A 22,873-nucleotide genomic window follows, 5' to 3' on the forward strand; every position below is an offset into this window, starting at 1 on the left:
AATAAAATATACTTACATTAAGCCTTTTTATTGATTAATATGTGCTAGTTTACCTAATTATATACTCAATATAAGATTTGTTATTTTCTTATTACATATTACATATTTATTTATTGCTAAAATATTTAGAATATAAAAAAACAGAACTACGGTCCAACTAACCAGAAATGCAAAGAAATAAATTCTTAATGTTTGGTGGTATTTCTCATTAGAATTGTTAAAAAGATGAATAAATTTAAATACCAAGGTAAAGGGCACATGGGCAAAGTTGAAAATGCAATTAAATATTACTAATTATAAAAAGGATTAAATAAATTAACTTATATAGTAGAATTTTTGTAAAATCTTTATCACAATATATACATTGTAATAATTGTGATTTCAATTTAGATTTATGAAATAACTTTTACTTTCTGATGAGCTAGCACTTACAAAACTTTTGCTCCTCAAACAACAGAAAAAGCATATGTAGAAAACTTTCATATTTCTAATAAAGATAATGAAATATAACATAGATATGTTCTACTTCTATAAGAAAGTATATTTTGTAAATATTTTATTACTCATGGAATATTAAGCATGAAATATTAGCTGATTTTTGATGACTAATGGTAGCACATATTATGTGGAAGTGATCATTTTAGGTTCTCTGTGGAACTCAATGAGGAGCATAACTCTTCTTAAGGGAGATCCACTATAGAAATTTGTGGGCTATATGAGAAATCCAAGTATGGCCTCCAGAAATTGCTCACGCTCTAAGAATAGCAAAGGGGTAACCTGAATTTTGCCTTGTTCTCAGGAACTGCACAGTCTCTGCTAAGATTAACACAAGCATGGCTTGGGAAATTATATATATATACATTTTTTTTGATATATATATATATATATATATATATATATATATATATATATATACACACATACAACCAGAGGGAAGCCAGATCTTAATTTAAAAATCTATACATGTAATATATATTATCATATCTCAGTTCTCTTTTCAAATATTCATTTAGCTCTTGAACTGCAAGATCTAGATGATTAATGAGAGTATGGTATACTTCCACATTTTATGATATTTCATTTTTATTTTTTGAAGGTTTTTCCTTGAGTAATCATAAAATAAAGAAAAATTAAATCAAATTTGATTTGTGTGAAATTTGCTAGTTTTTGGCAGGAACAAACGATTTTACATTCTATCCTTCACAGAAGGAATATGGCTATCAAAAATCTATGGATATTTACCCACACATTAGTAAACAGACTCTAGAGAACTATAATCTAGCATAGTGTTGGTTTAGCTGGAAACTAATTGAGTAGGTTACGACGAATGAAAGAAGTTATTTCTGGAATATCCTCCTTGATGTCACCTCATGTAAAATAGAAATGTTGGACAGAATTACAAGAGAATAATCATTTTTCTAAAAGTTTAATAACATTAGAAGGTGGATAGCCACATGGAAATTACACTGGGCTATGTTAGGTCGGGGTAATCGGAACGGCACTGCAAACGGAGCTTGGGAAGCTGTGTCGCCCCTCCCTAAATGTTTCTGGAACTGCCCCTTCCAGACACCTGACTTTCTGAACTGATGAACCGCCCCTTCTGACTACCGGACTTCCGGAGAACCGCCCCTTCCACACGTCACCTGACCCCCTTGCTTAAAAATCGCCCATCATCACCCAGGCGCTGATTCCTCTCCCTCCGTTTTGGGTTCATGATCTCAGTCCGGGAGCGCGGAAATAAACCCGCCCGCTTTAAAGTTCCCAGTATACCTTCTTTCTTTCTCACCCTTTCGCCTCCCAAACCTTTCAGGCTACAAGCTGGTTGACAAAGAGATCTTAAGATCTCAGATAAATAGTCAGTTTTCCAATTCGTACTTCACTGATAAATGAGAAGTAGATAATACCTCATGTATTTCATTTAAAAAAAAATATATATATGCATTTCTAGCATATATATGCATAGAGAAATATGCATTTCTAGCAGTCTGTACAAAATGTCAAACATCAAAGATTTTGATGGAATAACAAGATTAAGCAGGTAAATATGTCATTATTTGTTAAATAATTAGTTTACCTAAGCTAATGTAATATAGTAATTATATTTTATGTTTAATGTTCTCATATTTCCTAGTGATTAGACTCATAAATGTTAATACTGAAAAAATGATTTATATTATTTACTAAGAAAATCATCCCTTGAATTCTTCTACCATAGAAATAATAGTGAGTTGTTATTTCAGTCTAAGTTTCACTTTTGTCTTTTGATGAAATTAAATTAATCCAATTGTATTTTGAGAAAGGAGCATGACCTAATGTATAACTGAAAAGAAAGAAATATGCATTTCTTGTGACTTTTTTTAAGTAATGATATTTTGCATAAATTGGAAATAGAATATTTTAATTTTATTCAGCATCAGAAAATAATGTGGCTTATTGAGTGAATATTTCCAACATGTCCTACTCGATTATATGAGAAGAACTAAAAAAGGATTATTAATTGAAATGTACTGAAATATAATGCCAGCAAGATAATCAAAGTAAAATAAAATTGACATTGATGGCATAATATTTTAGAAATGTTTTGATGATGATGATGCTTATCTTGATTAATTATATCTGCATCTTTTGCCTTTAATATTTTAGATAACTTTAAAGAAGACAAAAGAGAGAGAAATGAACAGCCACGTAGTAATCACACAGTTCATCCTTTACGGCCTTCCTGATGGTCCTGACCTTCAGACTGTGCTTTTCCTCTTTTTATTCATCACGTATGTATTAAGCATCACTGGAAGCCTGACTATCACCATTTGGGTTTATGAAGTATTTAATTAATTTTGTTTTTCTCTGCTAAATTATGAATTATACATTCTATCATTAACTTATTGTTTATCCAATGATTAAATCTTTTTTTTTTTTTTTTTACTTTTTACACTTGGATACAAATGTTTTGCCGCATCCATGATTATAGTAGGAAGTAGATCACTTCAAATCCATTTACACCTCCTGCTTTAAAAAAAATTGCTTTTGTTGCTTTATCTATTAAACCCCACAATATATCAGTATTATTGGTGAAAAAGAAAATATATATATTTGCCATTATTTACCTTTCAATACTCTTTCATTAATTACTAAATTTCTGTTTCCTTCATTTAAATATTTATTCTGTATGAAAAAATCCCATTAGTATTTCTTTAAGTGGAGATTCTGGGACAAAATCTATATGTATATATATATATGAGAAGCAGTCTGATACTGTCTTAGTTTTGACTGCACATTTGAATATTCTCTCTGGGTATGAAGTTCTTATTTTGAATTGATATTTTAAAGCTTCAAAGATTGTGTTCCAAGAGAACTATGAGAAGATAGTCAAATAAGAAGCTTGAGACATCAGTTGTAATGCAACAACTACCAAAGAGACAAGATTTGTGTGAATAAATTATTTCAAAACCTCAGATTCAGTAGATCACTATACAGCATCTCAGAAAGAAAAGACTGATAAATTATGGTAAATGCCATTAAGTTGTTCTCTTCATGTGGGGGCTACAGCACCCAATCCCAAATTTCATGGCTGGAAGCAGTGGGGTCCGCCTGTGGTGTAGGTTGCTGGTACCAAATGGAACCTATAAGTCCACTTTGGGATGGGGACTGGCTTTTGATTAGCAACTTCATATTCTTGGGAGCCCAGCGGTAAGAGTGACCATATCCCATCCCCAAGGGAAAAAAAAAATATATATATATATATATATATATCAGAAGAGAATGAAAGATAGTACACTTCCTCAGAGCTGTGGAAGAAAGTTGAAGTGTTGTATTTGTTATTGCAGGGAAAGTAAGTGCAGATTTGGGGAACCATGGGAAAAACTCCTGTCTCCCTTCCTGGCCCACTTCCTGGCCTATTTCCTGGCCCCTTCCACAGCCCTCTCCAGGGAAGACAGGATCTTCTACTAGGGATCCCAGGCTTTGTTCTGACAGGGAAAGATTAACTCTGCAATAACCTCTACAGCCCGTGTCCTCTCCCAGTATTTGCAATAGCAGCCTGAGTCAGCAAAACCACTGTAAGAAAATTAAGGTGGAAGATTTGGGACAAGGCTTATATATTTTTTTCTGGCAATGGAACATCCTGGAAAGGGAGAAGTTATGCGTTTGGGAAATTTACATCTGTAAATGGGGGACTTCCTAAGCCACTAGTAAGTACGAGCCTGTGATAAGATACAGGATCAGAAAGACAGAGAAGACCCTGAACTTTGCAATCACATTGGGTAGACATTTCTTATAGGAGGGTGGACACCAAGAAAATCTCTATCATATCATGAGCTGGTTACAAACTCAAGAAACAGATCTCTCAGGGACTAAACCATAGGGTTGACATTTAAAATATTAAAATGTACTGAGTGCAACAGAACATTATAAGACAAATGAACAACCCAAAAAAAAACAAAAAACACAAAAACCAGGAATAATGCTGCATCCAAAGTAAGAACATAAAAATCCAGAAACTAACAAGAAGAACAGACTGTAGGTTGCTAGAAAATATTTTGAAACAAAAGTCTTCTGTATATTGAAGGAGATGAAGGAAAATGCAGAGAAAGAACTATAGGATGTCAAGAAAACAATGAATGAATATGAGAATATCAATAGATAAATTTTAAAAGGAACCAAATGGAACTACTGGAGTTGAAGACCACAACTGAAATGAAAAATTCCTAGCAGGGATTCCACAGCAGGTTGGAGCTGAAAGAAGAAAGAATCAGCAAACTTGTAGACATACATTGAAATGAGTCAGGATTAGAATTAGAAAGATAAAAGAACTATAAAAAGTGAAGATAGCTTAAGAAACGTCTGAGACCCCATCAAGAGTAGTATGTAAGTATCATGGGAGTCCCAGCAAGAGAAAACAGGAGAAGAGAGGCAGAAAAAATATTCAAAGAAATAACAACAGAAAAGTTAGCAGAAGACATTACTATGCATATCTTGAGAACAGCAAAAGAAAAAAGTAGAAGAAAAATAAGACCGGTCACATATTGATTAAACTGTCAATTACAAAGAACAAGAAGAGTTCAGAAAGCTACAAGCGAAAGCTGTACTATTAAAATGTGTTGAATAAATATTTTTACTGCCCATTTTAATGATTTGCCTATTACAAACTCATTACATTCCAATGTCTCCTTATACTGTTTATTACAGGTAAACTCAGGGTTTTGCTCATTCTGCCTATTTTCTTTCTTTAGCCTCAATTTCAAAATCTCTCATCATTAATCCTATCAGTAATCCACACACATGGCATCAAATGTGTAAATGCTATAGTTCTGTATTTATAACTATAAAGAAAATAAGGAAAATTATTAATGTAAAGTTTTACAACTTACAAAATATTACATATTTCAGTTGCAAAATGTACATCTCTAGTAAAAAATGAATATTAAGAAGTTAAAAAAAAAACACATGCCAGATTTTCAAATGTTTACTTTCTTGGTTCATATATTTTTTCACAGTGTAAGTATATCATATGTACTTTAAATTGAGGGATTCAACTAATGTAAATCATACAGTGAAGGAAACGAGTCAAAGGATAATACATGCAACATGTAGCAAATATTGCTATGATATGAATCTTGAACCCAGTGATTATAAAGCATAAAATTTTCCCTAAATATAAAAGGGCTAATAAAGGGAAATAACACGGGATTGAATTCCAGGAAATGCAACCACTCAGGAAATATAAAATCATCTATCAACATCTTAGTTATATTTTTCTTTCTATGGCTGTTTTATTATATTTATTTCTGGAGATGGTTTTCTTTTCAGAATTCCAGGTTTATTTGCCCCCCAAATGTTCCTCATATTTTTACAGCTCCAGTATCCATAAGGCTTTTTGTCTTTGAATTTCTTATTTGAAATGTAAAGCTCATTATTCAAATGAAAGTTTGAAAGCAATGTCCAATTACCACTCAACTAACCATGGCCATGGGGCCTCATGGGTGGGAGTATTAAGAAAGAGGTCTTAGAAATATATGGAAAAAATATGTTGGAGAAGGGGACAATATTGAGTTCACCATTAAAGGTCTTAATTTTTTGCAATTATATGATAAAAGTTGTGGTAAAATAATTTTCTAAAAGCGTAAAAATATTTTTATTTTAATGAAATTCAGTTTTAAATGATTTCTTATCATATCCCATAACTTTATTGCTTATCAGAATGATATGCATTATAAACATAAATGATTTGAGCAGGAAGAATTTGTGTAAAACAAAATATTCACTCATGTGTCAAGTATTTATCGGATGCCCCTATGGTTCTCTTAGGTGCCTGGGATAAATCAAGGAAATATAGAAAAAAGTTCTAATCTATATAGTGGAGGAAGAGATGATACACAAAGGATAAGTGAAATTTGGTGGGAAAAAAGGAGGATAATGGGAAAAGAGGAAGTGATGCATTCAGGTATTTGAGGAAGAGTATTTCATATAAAACTAAAATCAGGGTGGGCCGCGGTGGCTCAGCGGGCAAAGTGCTTGCCTGCTATGCCGGAGGACCTCGGTTCGATTCCCGGCCCTAGCCCATGTAACAAAAACGGAAAAACAAAATACAATAAAGCAAGAAAATGTTTGGAAATGTTTCCCTTTCTTCCTTCCTTCCTTCCTTCTATCCTTCCTTCCTTCTCTCTGTCTTTCCTTTAAAAAAAAAAAAAAAAAAACTAAAATCAGGTAGTCAAGAATTTACTTAGTGTGTTCCATGAAAAGTAAGAAGGCCAGTGTGGTTGGAGACAAGTGAATAAGGAAAGGGTGAGGGTCAAAAATGAGAGATAATGTGGACTATAGAGCACCTACTCATGTGAATTTTTATAATAATTTTGTATTTTAGTCAGCAGGAGATGGGAAGTCATGGGAGGATTTGAAACACAGGTGTTTTATTTTCTGATTTACATTTTGAAAAGATTACTCTAGCTGGTGTATGTATGTGTATAATCTAAAATATTTATCCATGATAATAAAAAGTAAAGAAAACTGTGTTATGAGGTACACACGCACATAATTGCTACATAGAAAGTACTTATTATAGGTTCTATGTAGCATACAAAAATTATTAAAACCAAATGTATGCCCCTAATAAGTTATCCATTCTAAAAGTTTATTAATTCACACTAAATACCAAAATATTTTGTACCAGATCACCGTGATACAGTAGGGAAAATATCAACTCTATAGTTGCAAAAAGTAAAGGGATATAAGTAAAACAACTTCCTAAAGGATACCTGTGAAATTTCTAAAAAATAAAAGTGGACTCCTTATACAGTCATTGAAAAGTCATATTATACATCATACTATCCTACACCATGATTTATACATTGGATCATTTTCCTCAATAATCATGCTTTCTCATACTTACTAAAAAATACCTATAGAAAAGATCAATGTCAATGATTCATCTTTATCTTTTAATGATGTCTCTCCTCGGCAGTCTTTGTTTACTTAATGAACTCCCCTGAGCCAAAAAGAGAAATTTACAAATAAAATCAGCCCAGTTTCATTTGTATGAGAACATAGAGAGGAACAGTACTTATTTTATATTTTAGAAAGCAACATTTGCAGGCTCCATCTGAAGTTAAGGATTATATTACTTTTTAATAGCAGTAATGTATAACCAGAGGATTACAGTATTTATTTTAAATCCCTGAATGAATGCAAATAAAATGTTTAAATTAATTTTTGTGTATTGTATGAAAACGGGCAAAAGGAAGAATGCCTTACTAGACAACCCAGGTACAGTCTTAGTACATGGAGCTTAGGTGAGAGAGGAAAAGCAGTAACGAGCTGTGCCAAATTAAGATATTCCAATAATTTTATAATATCAGGAATGCAGAATATTGTGGGTCAAGTATAGCTAGTCTAGAAGCAAGGCAAACTATGAACTCTGAGAACTAATACAAAGTAAAGTCAACATATTTGTTTTGAAAATACAATGGGAAATAAGTAAATTATCAGCTCTGGAATGATATGAATATTTAGGCAAACAGACAGTAGAAATTCAGCCTAAAGCATCAAGAAGAACCACGAAGTAAGTAAATGTGTTATTCCCCAATAGGCTTATGTTATTTTGTTTTTATTCAAACATGATAAAATATTATTTGCTCTGATACTGTGGACCTCCAGTTCCTCTGGATATTGATAAATAAACAATTGTTTATTGCTGAGATCACTATTAAGGAGTCCCGAAGCAGAAGCGTAACAAGTACTGCACTGTTCATTTATATTTTACAAATTTAAATGCTATACTGTGATGGAAATAAGATTACAAAAAAGGCAAACTGTATATGAAAGATTAGTTTTTAACAGTAAATGTTATTTTCTTTTATTAGAGAAATTGTAGGTTTACAGAAAAATCATGTATAAAATGCAAAACTACCATATACAACCATATTATGAAAACCTTATATTAGTGTAGTATTTGTAACAGTTCATGAAAGGATTGGTGTGAAATTGTACTATTAATTGTAGTCTACCATTTAAGGTTCACTGGGAACTTAAAAAACAATTGTTCTGGTAAAATACATACAAACTGAAATTCTCCTTAAAATCACATTACATATCTAATTCAGTGCTCTAATTACATCCACAGTGTTTTGCTACCATCGTGACCATTGATTATCAAAACTCTATGATCGACCCTAATAGAAACTCTGTAGAAGTAAAACATTAACTCCTCATTCCCTACCCCTACCGCATCTCCTGGTAACTTAGATTCTAGATGCTAACTCTATGAGTTTGCTTGTTCTAAATTATTTCATATCAGTGAAGCCACAGAAATGTTATTTTGACCATGTGCTTGCTCATTTATTATAATAGTATTTTTTAAAACTGTTGGTTCATTGTGTGAATAAACTTTTTCTATAAAATAATTTGCTTTATTATAGGAAATTTCCCCTTCTTGTCCTTTTGGTCTTTTATCAGAAAAAGAGAAAACTATACTCTGTTTATATGTGTGTGCACGTGTGCATGTTGTGTGTGTGTGTTTGTGTGTAAGAGTAATGCAAGAGAATGCCAAACCAACATTCTCAAAGATAAACATGTGTTCTAAAGTGATAGGATTACAAGGTGCTAAATTTTTAACTTTATCAAGTTTCCTAAATTATCTGGTCTGAGTTTCCCCAATATAAAATGTGGAATTAAGACTAAATAATATCTGTAGGCCTTTCAAATACTATTTTTACATTTTGCCTGCACTCAGGCTCTCATATAATATTGAGGAAAGTAAAAAAAATCTTAATTGGTACAATTTCATATGTTTTATAAAAAGAATCCTATATTTTAACAAAAGTTAGATGCTTAATTTTAAATCATTATTAGAAGAAATAGCTTTGGTTGAAATGTTACTAACAAAATATTTTATCCATGCTTCTGATAGGATATTTTCAAAGATGAGACATCAAAATTCATCTTCTACTTTTTTTGGTTTTTTTTTGGCTTTATGACAGGTAAAGGGGAAATTAGAGTGGATTGCTGAAAAGGAACATGCTTATTTTAAATTTCATTGATTAATCATCATGGATATTTAAACAATTTCATAGTTTTGTTTTCTAAAGGAGAAATATATATATATATATATATCAGCAATGAGAAACCACACAGCATCCAAGGAATTCATTCTTCTAGGGCTATCAGATGACCCTGAGCTTCAGGTTGTGATTTTCCTCTTTTTAATGATCATGTATATATTAAGCATCACTGGAAATTTAACCATCATCATGCTCACCTTGGTGGATCCCCATCTGCAGGTCCCTATGTATTTCTTCCTCAGGAACTTCTCTGTATTAGAAATATCATTTACAACTGTCTGTATCCCTAAATTCCTCAGCACAATTGTAACCAGAGACAAAACTATTTCATACAATAATTGCACAGCTCAATTGTTTTTCTTCATCTTCATGGGTATGATTGAATTCTGCCTTCTAACTGCCATGTCCTATGACTGCTATGTGGCCATCTGCAAACCCCTGCATTATACAACCATCATAAGCAAAAGAGTCTGCATGCTGCTTGTATTTTGTGCTTGGCTGGCAGGATTTCTAAATATTTTCCCACCAGTTTTTCTTTTCCTCCAGTTAGACTACTGTGGCTCCAGTGTCATTGATCACTTTGCTTGTGACTATTTCCCTCTCTTGCAATTATCCTGTTCAGACACATGGCTCCTGGAAGTGATTTGTTTTTACTCTGCAATAGAGATTCTACTTTTCACTTTAGCATTAATAATTCTCTCCTACATGTTCATCATTAGAACAATCTTGAAACTCCCTTCTGCCAGTCAGAGGAAAAAGTCATTTTCCACGTGTTCCTCTCACATGATTGTCATTTCCATCTCTTATGGAAGCTGCATATTCATGTATGCCAACCGTTCAGTCACAGAAAGGGCATCCTTGATCAAAGGAGTAGCCATTCTCAATACTTCTGTGGCTCCGATGATGAACCCATTCATATATACTCTGAGGAACCAGCAAGTGAAGCAAGACTTTAAGGACTCTTTCCAAAAGGTTGTGTTTTCCTCTGCTAAATGAAAGTATCAGTAGTATCAAATGAATAAAACTTTTCTAAATGGATTCTGTTGTGTATATCTTCCTACCTCTATTAGCTTCACTTCATTTTGTTTTACTTCTTTTCCATTTCCATATTAAAATTTCTACCATATCACACTCAATAAATTTGATTATGCTGAATATTGTTTCTGAATTTCATGCAAATTCAAATATTTTATTCAATTCAATTTGAATGAAGTAAACAAGTCAGGGTTAATGATTATGGGCTTGAATAGAGTATTTTGCTGTGTAAGATATGGGGCATTTAGCTTGATAAAAAGAATGTCAAGATATATATGGACTTTTGAACATTTTATCCTAAGAAGGTAATAAAAACAAATGCTATTAGGAAATGTTGCTTCCACTTAACATTTTTGTGAAATCAAATAATCATAATGACAAGGCATGGAATAAAATGTGAATATCTACATAGATGTTCTGAAAGAGTTAGAAGAAGTCTATGCATTCAGATTCTTAAAATATTAATAATAATGATAATTATGAGAAGGAGGAGGAAAGGAAGAAGAGGAGAAAATGAAGTGATCCTTTTCTTCAAATGTATTCCAAACCTGTAGTTATTTTTTTATGTGTTGGATATTTAACCCTCTCTATAACTCTCTGAGGTATTGAACATTTTTACCATTTAGGTTGATTAAATACTTTGAAAAATTAAAGGTAGATTAAGAACAGACCATGCAAAATAAATGAAATAAAATGCATGAACCTTTCTTGACCTGGTGAAAGTTCAGTTATTTGGAGAACTGAGTTTTAATCTGTGGGCTTAGAAATAACTTGGTGTTTAGGAAGTTCAGGAAGCAAAAGAATGTTTGATTTCATTTCCCGGTGCCTGCCCATGCAAAAAAAAGAAAAAAGAATGTCTGCTAATGATATGATATTCTACATGATCCACCTTGAATCAGGCAACTCACATGCAATATGCTTACGATATTCCTTTGAAAGTAAATATTACTGTTCTTAATTTGTAGGTGAAGAAACAGGGAAATAAAACTTGAGAGTTTTTTAAAGTCATAGGTAATTTTCAGAAAAGGGTTTTAAATTTATTTCTTTCTGACCTAAAATTTCAGACTCATAGAATTGTAATACTATGACTTTTATTTGTAATAATTATATATTAGCTGTTCAAGCTTATAATGGAATTTTAAAGGGCCTTTAAATAGGTGTTTAATTCATTTAGTCAAAATTAATTACCTTATGATTTGTGTGGGTGATACTGTGATGAAAAAGGAAGATTTTTTCCCCAAATTGCCTTAAGTTATAGTGGAAAGAGGAAAAACGTGTAATCGAAATTTAATTTTATAAATGCACCAATTTGAATTTAGAAAAAAACTTGTAGGACAGATAATGGCATTTTGGACAAAAATAGAATATCAGGTCCCTGCCTTTTCTTTTAGCAGGGTTGTGGTCAAGATTACAATAATTTCTAAATGTGCATCCATTTTAATTCTAAATTCACAAACATATGATAAACCTTGTATGCTTGATTGTTTTGGAGTTTTCACTTTGATTAACCTTTCCTTGTTATTATCTTGGATGTTACTGAGAACTACATTATTACTTGAATAGAAAATGGAAGCTAGCAGCAAGGTTATGGTGGTCTCCAAGCAGACAGCACCTTCTACAGTAGGGCTCTCTCTTGTGCCCACCCTATATTGTGGACCATGAATTTATCTTTCCTCTGTTCAGCATTTGTACTAACCCACAGCTATTATTCTCCCAGTTCTAGTTGAAATAAGTTATATAAAAGGCAACACTCTATATTTTCTAGGAGATGCCTGACTAAGGTGCTTCACTGAGGTATATTTCACAGAATAATTCCACACATAAAACAAACAGAAGAAAACAGTAACAATTAGTTAATATTGAATAGTGTAATCATTTTCTTGTAAATAATAAAATAAGTGATTTTACATACAATGGTTTTCTTAACTCAATATCCATATGTGGGTAGTAATAGCTTCCTATAAGTAGAATAAGAATTTTCTAGATATAAATTTTTAATTTTTTCATGTTCATGAAAAATTATTTACTTATTTCTAAAAATGTTTTTAAAATGTCAGCAAGAAAGCAGGTATGTGCTAGTCATTTGGAATAATAGGATATAATACCTCCATTCTATGGGTTTTCAGGAAACAGATAAAAAGGTGGACAATTACATATAGAATTATTTTTATGTAAAATATATTCCAAGTATTTTAACAGAATAAACTATGGGGTTGTGGACAACATTTTAGGTAATTTAGGAAGGATTACTGATGCAAGTAATAAATATAATTAAATGGGTTTTCTGGAAAAAAGAGAATCAAGATTGCAAACAGTTATAAAAACAAGGAATCAAGGGCATGGTAAAACATGGGTAAAAACGCAGAAAGCATCAAATAACTATTACTTCCTTTGTGTGCTTTTGTGGAAGAGCTGGTTTTATTATTCAAATTATTACACAAAGCAAAATAGCACTAGAAAGACAGTTCTTACTTTCTATGTGTTATAAAATATCTTAAATGTTTACCCTATACCTATGAGATTTGAAGATAATTTAAAGGTGATTTTTTTTCTGCTTTTTTCAATAATGTGGCTAGCGATACACACAAACCAAATAACTTACCTATGGCCAATAAAATCACAATGGTGATTCAAATCTGAGTTATGTCCCAGAAAATAAGTTATTGTAGCACCTCCTAGGGTAAGACCTTGCAAAATAAAAAAATACAAAGGAATATTGCAATTTCAGAATTGAGTACTATTGAGATAATTTATTCTTTCACAAGAGTACTGAATGAACATATCCAAAATGCTTGGCTTGTAGGAATTTCACTCTGTAATAATAAAAAATCAAGAAAAATTCAGCGGGCATGTATTCATCGCAATTAACTTTAAATCTCTTGGACAAAAAAGAAACTCACCTCAGCCAAAGAAACTCAAAATCTCTTTGCTTCTCTGTTTCCAAACCCAGATGTATATATACTTGCATGATAACTGTGTTACACCTTCTGTGTCTTTTATTTCTCTTAGTGTCTCTTATAATCAAGATTATAAACTTTGGATGGAGTTCTGCATTACCCACAACATGGAACTCATCCATATTTATATCCATAGAATATTTGGTCAGTGATTTGTTACCTCATCACATGTATTACTTATTCATTCTTCATTAGTCTGATTATTGTCACCACTAACTTTAGTATTCTGAAATAATCAATCTGTTGTGTTTTCATCATGCCCTACATCTCTTTCTGATGTTAGGTCTCTGGTACATAGTCATTCTTTAAAATATTTGTTAAATTAATCTTCAAATTTATGGAAGTCTCAAAACACCTATATCCAGCCAATTTTATTAATATTCCTTGCCTTGAAATAGTTGTGTCTCTGCTATGACATCTTGTTTGAAAATGTTTCTCTATCTGGGTTTTCCAGAGGCTGCTTGTTTTTAGAAAACATGTTGGATGTCCTTTAACCTTCAAAAATACTAAAGAGACAAACCTCTTTTATCTTTTCAGGTCCACATCCAAGGATTTCCACTGTGGACATATGTAGTACAAAATCCTAACCTTTCCTTATTCAGAAGCCAGATGGTCCCCAGTGATCAGACTCCCATGTTATAACACTTTCAGTGTTTTCTTAGCATGAGGTTATTTTTTTAAAAAATCTAGACAACAATGAAATATCTTAATGATACTCAACTGTTAATATTAACTAGAGAAGTTCTCCTGGCCTCACTCCCCAGATGCCAGTGGCTTGCAAGAGGTAGGCTTCATCAATTCTGAGAGCATCTCTTCCACTCTTTCAGTCATTGTGTATCATCTTGGGAAGTACAACCCTTCCAAGTGACCTTGAACCAATTACCCAAACTATCAAGGGGTCAATTTCTCATTTGAAAATTAAGACCATTAATTGCAATTTCTTTACAGGGTAGCTGTGAATGCTTATGATGACGAGACTTTAAAGATGGTTACAATCATGCTTAACTTCTTTCAAGTGCTTAATAAATTATAAATATTTATTTTATTTTAAGCAATGCCAATTGTAATTCAATAATTTACAATCATCCATATATTAAATTTACTCAGGTAAAAATAATTCAGTTTACTCAGCACATTAGGGTCAGTAGGACAACAGACTTGTATGGTTCCTTATCTAGTATCTCTTATTCTCAATTAAAACCTCCCAACTTCCATATCCAAAAAGACAGATTAATTTTGACTTGATTTATTAACATAAATAACATAGATTGCTCTTTTGGATATCAGTACTATGAAGATCTTTTAAGATATTTATTGTATATTTCACATTTATCATCTTCCAAATATTTTCATGTGTCTTTTTATATACTGAGAATTGAAGACATTTTCAGTTACCCTTAAGATTTCAAATGGAATTGTGATTCTTTCAGATATATTCATAAAAGACGTGAACTTTAAACTTGGTTGATTTAGGAGAGAATAAGGTCCTAAGCATTTGTTTTGATGGTAAAGGTCACAGTAGATACACGTGACCATAAAATATTAAGCTTCTCTCATGGAAGCTCATTTTTGTGGCATAATTTTGAGAATAATTCCAGAAAAAAAAATCTGCCCTTAATTTCCTTGATAATTCTTTAAGTCATTCACTGTTTTACATTAGCTAACTTTCTGTTAACTTGCTAGGGTGGATTTTGTTCTTTACCACTGTACTTAATTTGGAAAGTATCTGAGTTACAGCTTTCTGAAGTACTAAGAATCAGGAAACAAATAATTAACCTGGTTTGGACCAAACTGAGCATGTATTCCATAAGACAATGATGCACTGGCAGCCCATATTACACATTAGCAAGGTAGAGCTCACCTAAAATCAAATGGCTAATGCAAACAAGTTGAGTAAACTTGAGTGGTGAGTGGCTCATAACTTCCTAATATGTTAGAGTGTTTGAATAACAAAATAAAATACTCTCACCACAGTGGTTACTGGTGCCCATACCCCACTTTCCTGGAGGACACTGTTAAGTCCAATCATTGGCCAGCAGCTTGTGACAAAAAGAGTCATAAAATTTCTCTTCTTTAAGAACAAGGGTGGGCATGGCTGATCATTGATCATGGCTTTTAATTAGCAAATTTGGATTGCTGGGTTCCAGCTCCAATGACATTTGTTGTTTCAAACCAATCCGAATAGGGGCAGAGGAGTTGAACATTTAAAGATGCAGTGCTTCCTTAGAGCTACAGGGGATGGTTAGTTGAAAGGTTGCATTTGCCTGGCAGGCAAGGGAAAATCTGACCCCTCGCCTGGGTCTTTGGAGTGGGTTTGCACTCCATTCAGTGGTCCTTGACTATGTTCTGATTAATAGAGAGGAACTAAGGAATGTCCTCCCCAGAATAAACCTAGTCCAAGAATTTTACTTCCAGGCAAAAGCAGTGTGAGACAATGAAAGGAGTGTAAGAAAATTATAGGGTGGACACTCTGGAAACATAGTCTGCTGGCTTAAATACCTGGTAGAGGGAGTTTGGTCCTCTTGGAAACAGGGGGGACAACCAAACTCTGGAAAACTGGAGAACTCCAAAACCATTAACCATCAAACACTTAGGACAAAGCACAGAACCAGAAAGACAGGGAAAATCTTGCACACTGCATTCACTTTGGGTAAACGTTTCTGACAGAAATGCTGAAGCTTAAGAGAAGCTCTATCTTATCACCAGCTGATTACAAAATAAGAAACAGAAAACTCAGTGAATAAATCCCAGAGCCAACATTTTAAAATATTAAAATGTACACTGTGCAACAAAAAGTAAAAGAAAAGGAAAAGAAATGATGTACCCATTCTAAGAAGAAGATAAAAATACAGAAAACACTAGTGAAAGAGATAGGAATGTAGACAGTGAATAAAGCCTTTAAAAATATGATCATAAAAATGATATAGAGATGAAAGAAAGTACAGAGAAAGAACAAAAGATATCAGGAAAACAATGAATGAACAATATAAGATTCTAAACAATGAAATAGAAAACTAGAAAGGAGCCAAGTAGCACTATTTAAGTAGAAAACCACAATTTAACTGAAATGAAAAAAATGCCCAGAAGGATTTCAAGAACACGCTGGAGTTGGCTGAAGAAAAAGTCAGAACTTGAAGACAAGACAGCAAAAATGATTCAGCCTGAGGAGCAGAAAGAAGAAGAAATACTAAAAGCAAAAATAGATAAAGACAACTATGGAACACAATCAAGAGCCCATATATAAGTATTATGGGGACCCCAGAAGAAGAAAGAAATGAACAGAAGAAATAGTAAAAGAAATAATGACAGAGAATTCCCCCAATTTAGCAAAATACATGAATTTGCACATCCAAAAGGCCCAGAGGGCACCAAATAGTATAAACATGAAACAAAAATACACCTTGTCATATATTGATTAGACCATCAAATGCAAAAGAAAGGGACAGAGTTCTTAAAGCTGCAAAAGAAAAGCAATGTGCCACATACAAGACTCCCAACTAGATTGGATGCCAATTTCTCATGTGAAACCATGGAGTAAAGAAGGCAATGGGTTAAAATACTCACATTGCTGAAGAAAAAAACAACTTCCAGTCAATAATTTTATACCTGGCAAGACTCTCTTCAAAATGAGGGAGGAATATGTGAACCATTGATTGTGTAGTTTGAATGGATTGTAAGGTGTTTGAATATAAAATTGCATTAAAGGGAGAAAGAGAAAAATGAGGGAAAGATTGAGACATTCTCAGATAAAGAAAAGCTATGGGAGTTCATCACCTCTAGATTGGGCCTAGAAGCAATGCTTAAAGAAGTTTTTCAGACTAAAAGGAAAGGAGAATAGACAGCTGTTCAAAGTAGGATAAAGAAATAAAGTCTGGTGGTAAAGATAACTAGTTGGATAACTATAAATGCCAGCATTATTATTGTGTTATATTGTTTGGTATGCAAATCCACCTCTTCCTATAGAAACTAAAACGAAAACTCATAAAAAGTCATGATAAATCTAGATTATTGAACATGCAAAGATATAAGTGGTAACAAGCACAAAGAAATGGCCAGGGCAACAGAATGATGTAGGAAAATTATATGGGCATGCTATTGAAGTTAAGTTAGCATTACACCAAATATAGTTTATATATATATATATTAATTAATATATATATGATGCTTAATTTTAACCCCACAAAGAAAACAGTTGAACACTAACCAGATAGAAATAAGAAGGCACTCAATATGGCACAACATAAGACTGTAAGAAAATATAAAAGTAGAATTTAATGGAAGTAAGGAATAAAAAAAGGTTTAAGACTTACAATGGCTAAATAGCAAAATGGCAGAAGAAGGTAAATTATCATCAGTAGTGACTTTAAATGCAAACGGATTAAACAATTCATTCAAAAGGCAAAGATTGGAAGAATGGATAAAAAAGCATGACCCAACTATATTCTGTCTGCAACAGACTCACCAGGAAGTCAGAGATATGTGTAGGTTGAAGGTGAAAGAAAGGGAAAAATATATATCATGAAATGAATGACTAAAGGAGAGCTGGGATGACTAAACTAATACCAGATGAAATAAACATTAATGAAAAAGGTTATGAGGTACAAAGATAGTCATTACATATTTACAAAGAGCAAAATTCAATAGGAAAATGTACGAGTTATATGTTTACCCAACGGTAGAGTCCCAAAAGACATGGAGAAAATACAAAAAGATTTGATTCACATTAATAGAAGGAGGCTTTAACACACATTTTCAATAGATAGAACACCTAGTCAGAAGATCAGTAAGGAAATACTGCACTTGAAAAATACCCTGAACTAACTAGACCTAATAGACATACACAGAACTCTGCAACAAATGAAAGCAGAAGGCACATGGAGCATTCTCCAGTATTGACGATATGTTGGGTCACAAAACCAGTCTCAATAAATTCAAAAATATTGAAATAATACAGTGTGTATTCTTCCACCAAAAATGAATGAAGCTAAAAATCAATAACAGAGTTAGAAATGGAAAAATAAAAAATACATGTAAATTAAAAAGCATACTGCTAAACAACCATTGGGTTAAAGTGGAAATCAAAAGTGAAATTGGAAAATATCTTGAGGTGAATGAAAATGAAAATGAAACATAAAAAAAATGATGGGATGCAACAAATGCAGGACTTACAGGAAAATTTATATCCCGAAATGCTTAAATTGAAAAAAGGAGAGACTTCAAATTAAAGACCTAGCCTCGAAACTGGAAGAACTAGAAACAGAAGAATGAATTATACTCAAAGTAAACAGAAAGAAGGAAATAACAAAGATCGTAGCAGATATAAATGAAATAAATATTGAATCAACAAAACCAAAAGCTGGTTCTTTGAAAAGATAAATGAGATTGACAAAACATTAGGCTACAAAAAAAAAAAAAAAGGAGCGAGGATATAAATTATGAAAATCAGAAATGAAAAGGGGAACATTACTAACAACCCCACTGAAATAAAAAGGACTACAAGTAAATACTATGAACAACTTTATGGCAATGAATTAGATAACATAGGTGAAATGGAAAAATTCTTAGAAACACACAAACTACTTATATTGACTCAAGGAGAATTATAATATCTCAACAAACCACCAATTATCAGTAAAGAGATTTAATCAAGAACCTTCCAACAAAAAAAAGCCCAGCACCAAATGGCTTCCCAGGGGAATTCTACCAAACATTGAAGAAGACATAGCTCCAGTTCTACCCAGACTCTCCCAAAAGATTGAAGAAGGAATTCTTCCTAACTCATTCTACAAGGTCAACATCACACTTATACCAAAGCCAGACAAAGATTCCTCAGAAAAAGAAAACTACAGAACAATATTGAGTATAGATGCAAAAATCCTCAACAAAATGCTAACAAGCCAAATGCAACAACATATTAAAATAATTATACACCATGATAAATATAAAATGAGGTCTATTCTAGGTATGCAAGATCGGTTCAACATAAGAAAATCAATTAATGTATTGCACCACACTGACAGAATAAAGAAAATTAAAAAAAAGGATCATCTCAACGATGCAGAAAAAGCATTTGACAAAGTATAGCATCTTTTTGATAAAAACATTTAGAACACTAGGAACAGAAGGAAACTTCCTCAACATGACAAAGGCCATTTATGAAAAGCTAATTGCAGTAGTTAGATTCAGTTGTCAACTTTGCCAGGTGAAGGTACCTAGTTCTGTTGCTGTGGACATGAACCAATGTAATGTGAACCTCATGTGTTGCTGATTACATCTGCAGTTAGATAGGAGGTGTGCCTGCCCAGGGGTGGACCCGATGACTGGAGAGAGTGGAGCTGAGAAAAAGGTGGTCTCTTCAAGGTTCCCGAGATTGATTTGGAAAGAGGCGAGCCATTGCATAAGCCCTTAGCAAGGGAGGGGCTGCCACTTTCTAAAGCTGAAGGATAAATGACTTTCAGACTTTGAAATCCAATGGTATTTTCCCTGCAGGTTTTCCTCCCAATTCCTCCCTGCAGATCCTGTGACTGTCCCTCGTTTGCATATTGGCACCAGACAACTTGTTTTGAGATTCACAGGTCCACAGCCAGGAAGAGAATTTTTTGCACCTTAATATTGTTGTTTATGTATGTAGTTGCTAAGTTGACAAGGGGTGGACATGTGGTAGTTAGATTCAGTTGTCAACTTGGCCAGGTGAAGGTACCTAGTTCTGCTGCTGTGGACATGAGCCAATGGTACATGAACCTCATCTGTTGCTGATTACATCTGCAGTTGGCTAGGAGGTATGCCTGCTGCAATGAACAATTTTGACTTAATTGGCTGGTGCTTAAATAAGAGAGCACAATATACACAGCCCACGCAGCTCAGCATACCTTATGTCAGGACTTACAGCTCAGCCCAGGCCTTTGGAGATGCAGAAAAAAAGCACCCTGGGGAAAGCTGTTGGAACACAGAGGCCTGGAGAGAAGGCCAGCAGAGATCACCCTACACCTTCCCACGTAAGAACCTCAGTTAAAAGTTAGATGCCTTTCCTCTGAAGAACTAACAAAATAAACTCCCTTTTATTAAAAGCCAATCTGTCTCTGGTGTGTTGCATTCTGGCAGCTAGCAAACCAGAACACCAATGGTGAAAGACTGGACACTTTCCTGCTCCAATCAGGAACAAGACAAGGATGACCACTGTCACCACTGTTATTCAACATTGTATTGGAAGCTCTTGCCAGAGCAATTAGGCAAGAAAAAGAAATAAAAGACATCCAAATTGGAAAGAAAGAAGAAAATCTTTCCCTATTTGCAGATATTAAGAAAGTCCTGAATAATCTACAGCAAAGCTAATAGAGCTGATAAACCCATTCAGCAAAATGTAGGGTATAAGATCAACGTGCAAAACTTGGTAGTGTTTCTGTACACTAGAAATGAACATTTTGAGGAGGAAATCAAGAAAAAGTCCCTTTACAATAGCAACTAAAAGAATCAAATATCTAGTATAAATTTGGCCAAGGATGTAAAGAATTTTTTTCACAGAAAACCACAAAACATTTTTGAAAGAAATTACAGAAGGCTAAAGAAACAAAAGGATATTCTGTGTTGATGGATTGGAAGATAATATGTGGTCAAGATGTCAACACTATCCGAATCAATTTATAGATTCAATACAATCTCAATAAAATTTCCAACAAACTTTTTCACATAAATGAAAAAGCCAAACATCAAACTTGAAGGATTAGCAGGCCGAAAAAACTGAAGCAATCTTGAAAATGAAAACTGAACCTGGAGGACTCATAATTCCCAATCTTAAAACTTATATCACAACCACCGTAATCAACACAGCCTGGTACTGGCACAAAGACAGATATATAGACCAATGGAATAGAATAAAGGACGCAGAAATCACCACTCACATTTTCAGGCCAACTGAGTTTTTGACAAGATGCAAAGACCATTCATTTGGGAAATAAGAATATTTTCAACAAATGGTGCTGGGATGACTGGATTGCCATGTGAAAAAAATACAAAAAACAATAAACGAAAAGACACTACTTCACACCATACACAAAAATCAACACAATATTGATCATATACCTAAATATAGACCTAGAATTTCAAACTCCTGGAAGAAAAAAAAGGGAAGTATATTTAGGGCTTTGTTTTAGGCAATGGTTTCTTACACTTTACGTCCAAAGCACAAGCAACAAAAGAAAAATAAATGGAGCCTCATCAAAATTAAACACATATTCCTCATAGGACTTTATCATGATTGTAAAAGACAGCCTACACGGTGGAAGAATATATTTGGAAAACACACATTAAATAGAGGATTATTATCCCATATCTATATAGAAAAATCCTCAACTTAAGAAAAAAACAGAAACCCAATTTAAAAATGGGCAAAAGACTTGACCAGATATCTCTCCAAAAAGATAAACAAATGGCCAGAGAGCACATGAAAAAATGCTCAACAGCATTGTCCATCAGAGAAATCCCAATCAAAAGTACAGTGAAATACCATTTCCCACCCATTAGAATGGCTGCTATTAAAAAAAAAACAGAAAATAATTGTGTTCTAGAAGATGTGGACAAATAGGAATACTCATTCCTTGCTAGTAACAATGTAAAATGGTGCAGCCACTGTGGAAAAGAGTTTGGCTGTTCCTCAGAAAGCTAAGTGTAGAAGTACCAAGTGATATGGCATTCCCACTTTTCAGAATAAGCCCTAAAAAATTAATAGTAGGGATTAGAACAGATGTTTGCACACTGATATTCATAGTGGAATTATTTACAGTTGCCAAAAGATAGAAGTAATCTAATTGTCCATCAACAAATGAATGGATAAAATATGGTATATGTATATAGTGGGATATTACCCAGCCATAAGAAGAAATGGATTCCTGATACGTGTGGAAGCATGGACTGAACCTTGAAGACATAACATTGAGTGAAATAAGCCAGACAGAAAAGGTCAAATATTGTATGATCTCCTTGATTTAAACAATTAGAATAAGCTAAGTTGTAGAGTTAGAATCTAGTATACACAAACCGAGGGATAGGACAGGGATGGGGAATGGGAAGTTAAGGCTCAAAATGTACATAATTCTTATTTGAAATGATGGAAATGTTTATGGTATAACAACATTGTGAACTCAATAGAACTGAATTATATGTCTGAATATCACTGAAAGGGGAAATGTTAACATATATATATATATGTTAACAGAATACAAACAGTGAACCCTAAGTTATTCCATGCACTTTTAACTAATAGTGCTATTTAAAAAGTATTCTTGTACTTTTGTACGTTTGTCCAGAGTGATACCCCGATAATCCCAGAGTGAT

The 22,873-nt window shown here is 33.2% G+C and overlaps 2 protein-coding genes across 2 annotated transcripts in view; both read left to right on the forward strand.

The window, feature by feature from the left end:
- The first annotated feature begins 1,635 nt into the window (after positions 1–1,635).
- The window catches only part of LOC143690047 (olfactory receptor 6C75-like), a 32,181-nt gene continuing 10,943 nt past the window's right edge, over positions 1,636–22,873 (forward strand). Inside the window, exons 1-2 of the mRNA XM_077168047.1 lie at positions 1,636–2,038; positions 2,644–2,768. The gene's annotated coding sequence lies outside the window, so the exon portion shown is untranslated. The remainder of the gene's footprint in view (positions 2,039–2,643; positions 2,769–22,873) is intronic.
- On the forward strand, positions 9,609–10,547 carry LOC143690043 (olfactory receptor 6C3-like). Its single transcript, XM_077168045.1, has one exon. The coding sequence runs from the start codon at positions 9,609–9,611 to the stop codon at positions 10,545–10,547; it is 939 nt and encodes a 312-aa protein (XP_077024160.1).

Source organism: Tamandua tetradactyla, chromosome 7 (assembly GCF_023851605.1).
Source record: "Tamandua tetradactyla isolate mTamTet1 chromosome 7, mTamTet1.pri, whole genome shotgun sequence".
NCBI lineage: Eukaryota > Metazoa > Chordata > Mammalia > Pilosa > Myrmecophagidae > Tamandua > Tamandua tetradactyla.